The sequence below is a fragment of the Oncorhynchus nerka genome, linkage group LG5 (assembly GCF_034236695.1).
Source record: "Oncorhynchus nerka isolate Pitt River linkage group LG5, Oner_Uvic_2.0, whole genome shotgun sequence".
Lineage (NCBI taxonomy): Eukaryota > Metazoa > Chordata > Actinopteri > Salmoniformes > Salmonidae > Oncorhynchus > Oncorhynchus nerka.
The window spans coordinates 25,765,313-25,771,968 of record NC_088400.1 but is presented as its reverse complement, the minus strand read 5'-3'; the positions used below and the strand labels follow the sequence as shown (position 1 = coordinate 25,771,968).

General features: G+C 41.8%; 1 protein-coding gene across 1 annotated transcript; it reads right to left on the bottom strand.

Moving 5' to 3' along the window:
* Positions 1-1,008: 1,008 nt before the first annotated feature.
* LOC115129900 (SLIT and NTRK-like protein 2) lies at positions 1,009-4,911 on the bottom strand. Its single transcript, XM_029660698.2, has one exon. The coding sequence runs from the start codon at positions 4,353-4,355 to the stop codon at positions 1,794-1,796; it is 2,562 nt and encodes an 853-aa protein (XP_029516558.2). The 5' UTR covers positions 4,356-4,911; the 3' UTR covers positions 1,009-1,793.
* Between the last annotated feature and the right edge of the window lie 1,745 nt (positions 4,912-6,656).

Genomic DNA, 6,656 nt, shown 5'->3' with positions numbered 1-6,656 from the left:
CAGTAAACAGCAACACAGAGACCCATTGTGCCATGCAGGAAAGAAAATCACTCTGTTTCAGAAGGAATGAACAGCACTTTCACTCAGTCTCACTCACACCAATTCAAATGGCCTCTGCTACCCACAAGCACAAGCTCACTTACCCACAAGCATAATAGCAGGATTGTAAGACTCACATAAGCATTAAATTAATAGTTCAATTAAATCACAAGTAGGCCAGTTATTGCTAATTTAAGTTCCCAATTTGATTTAGTTCTCCGTTTAATTAATTAATGATTAAGAACAACAACAACATAAACATGGTGCACTCATAACAAAGTCAATGTGAAATCGAACAAAGCAAGTGAAAAGTCCCCTTACTGTAGTAGAATCCATAGAAAATGCATCGTTAGTAGTAAGAAGAAAACATTCAGCACCATGGACAGCGACACAATAGCTACGTGAAGCGACGGGCAAAAACAAAAACGAGAGACAAACAGCAGAATAACCGGGGCTTGGAGAAGGTACTGTATTTATGCCCACAGCAGACTTCAAAGCAAATGTCACCTGAAGGTCAAAACATAAACTGGTCCATTTAAATCCACTAAAAACAATCTATTTTTGGTATAAGGAGCGTTGAGAACTAATCATCATGTTGTGCGTTTCAGGTAGGCTACATGAGATCAGTTGTTGTGGAGCAGTAGTTTTTATAATCCGTAAATCGTAACGTACTGGTAAATAATCTATACTTTTAGAGGACACTGCTGCTCTCTACCTTTTGAGGAAAATATTATAGGTATGAAATGAATGGTAGTCCTGTGGTATTACAGTGAGGGACCTATAGCAACGCTGGTCGATAAATTGCATGCACAAGCGTCATTCAGCTAAAGTGCTCAGCAAATTCCTCATCAATACACAGTGGTCTATAGATCAAAGAGAGTGCTGTTACCGCCCCTAAACCACCCACCCCCTCCTCATCACATGGAAGCACGTACGCACACACACACACACACACACACACACACACACACACACACACACACACACACACACACACACACACACAGTGAGAGAGAGAGAGAGAGAGAGAAAGAAAGAGAGAGACGTAAAATCTTAATGCTTAATTCAGACTTGACAAAGTGCTTCAGTGGAAATTTAATTGCGCTTATGGCGCATTGTATTGATCATCTATATCATACAATATTATGCAATTCTCTAAATTGTACATCTTGAAAGACACTTAGATATTCAAAACATATTCTCTACCATAAATATCATACACTCTTCAGTTATGTTTAATGTAATGGACAAATAATTATATTTCACATAAAGATTCTTAAAATACAGCACTTATAAAATGTCAATTTGCAGAAAGCAACGATAAAATACTTGGAGTGCAAAGGCACTTCTGGAATAAATGAGTTGCCAAGTGGACGGAACCAGTACATGTGTTTCACACTCACCATCAATAGGCTATTATGTACAGGAAAGTAAGTTCATAATTATTCACTTCTGTTCTTCTATTAAAATGAAATCGCTTCCCACAGACGAAATAAAATATAGAATATGAAATGCACAAAGCAGTAGTTTACATAGTTCTTGCGGTACCTGCTACAGACTATATTTCAAGTAGAAGAAATAATTTAAACCTCCAGTAAAATAGTATAACTGCATATACGTTTACTCAATACAGCTGGACAATAATGGAGAGCAACCGCTTATGTTGCTTTGATTGAGTTGGACTCGTCAATTTGTGGCGTACATAGATACAAATCGATGTAATCATTACTGATGATAGTAAGTAGGGCCATATCTTACAACTGACTCATTGCAGTTTGTTTTTCCAGAACTTCGAGGTAGTCTGGTTCTGTTTTTAGCTTCCCAGGCAGCACAGGGTGTTCATTTTTTGATTGATTGGCATAATACTTTCGTGGAGTCCCATAGAGAACCGTTTTATTCAACCTGTCCTGGTTGTGTCGTCTAGTGGTTTCATATTGAGGAATGAATTGTCTTTTCGGTAAAGTGCAAAAATTATAATTCAGAGCCCCAACAGTCGGAAGCTCCTGAACCCTCTCTGCAATGTTTTGATAAAGCAGCTCCGGCTCTCGATTGCCGCAAGATTGTTTCTCAATGAACTCCACTGTGCTTATGGTATATGGACTTGGGGGCAACTCCGACTTTTTAGTGTCCATGGTGCTGAAGCTTAGTTCCTTTAGATTCCTATAGTAGGCCACCTGCTCGCTATCTTTCTGCATGTAGATGGGGTTCTGACACATCTGACCAACTGGGGGAGGGATGTAGTTATACACATGCGTCTCTGTTTTATCTGCAGTGGGTTCTGTGTTATAAGAACCATATTGTACCTGGAAGGAGTTTAAATCTACATTATTGGCACTGGCGGGAACGCTATCAGCACCTTTGCGTCGTTTCAGGACAAATACAAACAAACCAGCCCCGAAGCAGACCGACAGAATGAAAACCACGAGCAGTCCAAGTATGAGAACCGACAGGGGCACCTCCGCATGCATCTCGGGCACCTGCTCGTCTGTGGGCGTGATGGCAGAGGGAGGAGTGGAGTCAGTGCTGGGTCTGACGGTGGGGGCCTTGGTTATTGTGATCTCGTTAGGCTCGGGACAAATTGCATCGTTACGCAGAGACCTGAGGAGCCGCCCTGCGTGTTTGGAGGGCGAATCACATGTGATTTCATTTACCACAACGCTGGTGCTGGATAGCTCCATCCAGTTTTTAAGCGCAACGATGTCGCAGGTGCAATCCCATGGGTTTTCCTGCAGGTCGATCTGAATGAATGCGGAGAGCTGGTCGAGCACACCGCGCACCGGCAGGTGGGAGAAGTGATTGTTTCTCAGGTTTAGTCTTGTCAGCATAGTCCCTCCAAAAACATTGTCGGGAAGGGATCTCAGTAGATTGTTGTTTAGGAACAGCAGCTGCAGATTATGTAAGGAGTTAAACGTCTGTGGTAAAATGTCCTTGATAACATTATACTCCAGGTATAAGTATTGAAGGCTCTGCAGCCCTGCGAATAATGATTGGGATAGACTTTCAATGTAATTGCCATTGAGGTAAAGTCTCCGTAGATTAGCTAGGTTTTCAAAGGCCCCATTCTGAATGACAGCTATTCTATTATTTCCTAAGTGGAGGAGCTCTAGTGAGCTGTATTCGGTTAGGTCTGTTCTGTATATGGTCTGCAAGTAATTGCCTGTTAAATGCAATTTCTTTGGATAGGACGGTTTAGGGGTAAGCTCTGTTATATTATGCAATTTCCTCTCCTGGCAGTTGATATTTAATCCACTGTCTGGGTTCTGAGAGGTGCATACGCAAATGCTAGGGCAGGTCATGGGAACAGGGGACCTAGTCTGATAAACCATTATAGGCCCGAAAACTTGTTTGTCCTTACTAGACGTTACCCTTTGTGTGGGGCGATTTCTCGTTTTAGGGGGACGGGAGGCCCTTGGGGTTTTTGTTGGAGTGACACCGGGGTGTAGGGTGGGAGAAAGGCCGTGGTATTGGGAATCAGAGGGAGGCTGCATTGCGCGGTGATTGGAATCACCAGCATTTCGTCGGGGGCATAGATCTTGCTTAATCAATTGCGTAATGTCCTTGCCATGCAGTCTGAATGGGGTCTCGCACACGATGTCCCCTACAAAGACTGATATGGTGACCAGCCAGGCTTTTAAGGGGATCAGATCACAGGTGCAGTTCCACGGGTTCTCCTCCAGTTGGATCTCCATAATGCCACCTATATGCTCCAGCACGCCAGCAAAAGGCAACATCTTAAGCCGGTTCCCCCTTAGATCCAAATGCGTTAACATAACGAAACGAAATACATTGTTGGGAAGAGAGAGCAGGAGGTTGTCATTGAGAATCAATACTTTGAGTTTATTCAATTTGCCGAATGCACCTGCTTCAATGGCGCTGATGTAATTATAATCTGCCTGTAAATACTCCAAACTCTCTAAACCAGCAAATGTGTCCTCCTTGATTATCTCCAAGTTATTGTTATTGAGATGAAGTCGTTTTAAAAATCTCAGTCCAGTAAAAGCTCCAGTCTTTATCTCCTGTAACCCGTTGTTCCCCAGATGAAGTGATGTCACATTACCATAACTGACAAACTCGTTTGGATTCAGCCTTGAAAGAAAGTTTCCATTGAGAAAGAGTTGACAGATTTTGTTCGGTGGGGGTTGAAATAGACTAACCGTTGTAAATCCTTTGTTTTCACAGTTGATGCTCAATATATTCTCCTTTTCCTCACATGAGCAGCGGTTCTTACAAATGTCTTTCGAAGTTTTGCGACTCTCAGTCTTCGAGGAGAAACTGGTCACAGTTAAAACGCTGAGCAACAAAACGCTGTTCAGCATTTTTACAACAATGTTGCTGAATTATCCAGCATCAACGTTGTATGAGTCTTGGAGTTGGCAATTTCAGTGCAGACATGCAAGCCCAAATTAACACAGTATTGGTGTTAAAATGGCACCAGGGCGCACGGACGCGCAGGACTCTCCATTGATCTCCTTACAATCCAAAAAGCAAATTAAATCATGAATCAGTCATCGGAAAAGTTCTGAGCCAGGCTTGAATGGGTACATTGTTTGTTTGTCAGGAGACTAGCTTCGCAATATACTGCAATCCCCGGTATTACGCACGACCAAACAGGCAGCAGTTTCAAGCATTTCGATAGCAGCACAATCAGAAACGGCGAGATACTCACTGAACGACAGAGATAGTACAGTCTCTTCTCGACTTGATCCTAAGAAATTCCATTCTTCATTAAATGCAATTTAGTTTTTGACAAAAATACAATATAGGTAGCATATCACTTCGCGTTTTCCTTTACTTTCTCGATGGAAACAGCGAGAGAACCAACTCTGAGATATAGACCGGATGCTGAAGAATAACATGCAGAAGCATCCTCCGCTTGCGCATAGGCACCAACTGAGAGGTCTATGCCGAATTTCTGCCCTACGTCCTCCCACATTCAAGGCATGGGAGTCCTACGTCACTAGCATCGACAACATGTTATACTTGCTAAGAACAGTTTAGCATTCTTCTCAATAGTAAATGTAAAAAATAACATTATTGTTAGACTAACACTACCGGTACCTCGACTAGGCCTACCAATGAACATAACAGTAGTAGGATAGGTTATAATAAACACATATGCTAAGGTTATAATAAGAAACGCATTGCCACGGGGGTAATATATAAATTCAGTTGGAATACTTCACATGCTATTGTAGAGTAAAATATTAACGATGTAAATGGTTTCTTCATAAAATGTGCCTACCACAATCTAATGCTATTTTACTTTCCCATAGAAAATCCACGAGCACATGTATACAATCTTCAATAAAATATTACGTTGTATTGAAACATTTAATGCAACTGAAAAAACAAGAACATTAGTTATTTTCAGTGGGTGATCACGTTTTTTACTCAACCCACCACTAGGAGGTGGAAAAAGTACCTCTATCATTTGATTAGCGCAGGTGCACACACGCACGCACGCGCGCACACACACACGCACACACAGTATGCGCCCAATTCAAAAGAGGAATATTTGGTTTCAAAATACCTTCGGCTGAAATTAGGTTACATATATATGACGAGTCGACACTGTAATATATATATATAAACATATATATATAAACATATATATATAGGCAGTCGACTTGGATACAGATTAATCCACAAAAGTAAAAGCATTAGCATACACAATGTATAAATTCAACCTTACGTTCTGCGCATGTTACTGGGTATGAATTGAGCACCATGCCACCTCCCAATAGGACCAGGAAGTGCATGTCGGACACACTGGAAACAGTGGTTGAATGAGGTGACGATAAACATTTCTACCCGGAAAGAAATGTAACTACAGTAGGCCTGCTTACAGTCTACACACTTCAATGAAAAATAATAATTTGTCTGTTCACCTGTTAAATTCTACTGTGTGTTATCAACTGGTTTCGGATCCATAGAGCATAAACTTAAAATAGCCTATCAAGTAAATGAGAGATGCACATGGTAATTTATTGTATGTTATTTTAAGTAATATTAGCAAAATAAATATACCCCCACCCCATTTTTCACATTATATTTTTGAGGTAATATCTTTAGACATGATGCTCATTCACATGGTATGTAAAGCTAGTATTTTAGGATATGAGATAGCTATTGTGGTTATTACTGAGTAATACTCAATGACAGGCACTGTTAGGCCAACTAAAACATCTCAGAGCTCTTAGATATTTGAACATCAGTAGAAGGAGACGTAGAGATGATACAGGCAGCATGTCTGATGGCCCTGTCTTTATTTTTTTTATTTAACCAGGCAAGTCAGTTAAGAACACATTCTTAGTTACAATAATGGCCAAACCCTAACATGGACAACGCTGGGCCATGGGACTCCTAATAACAGCTGGTTTTGATACAGTCTGGAATCTAAACAAGTTCTGTAGTGACGCCTCTAGCACTGAGATGTACTGTCTTAGCAGCCACTGTCTCTGCCCCACTCGGGAGCCACCGTCTCTGCCCCACTCGGGAGCCACCGTCTCTGCCCCACTCGGGAGCCACAGTCTCTGCCCCACTCGGGAGCCACCGTCTCTGTCCCACTCGGGAGCCACTGTCTCTGCCCCACTCGGGAGCCACTGTCTCTGCCCCAC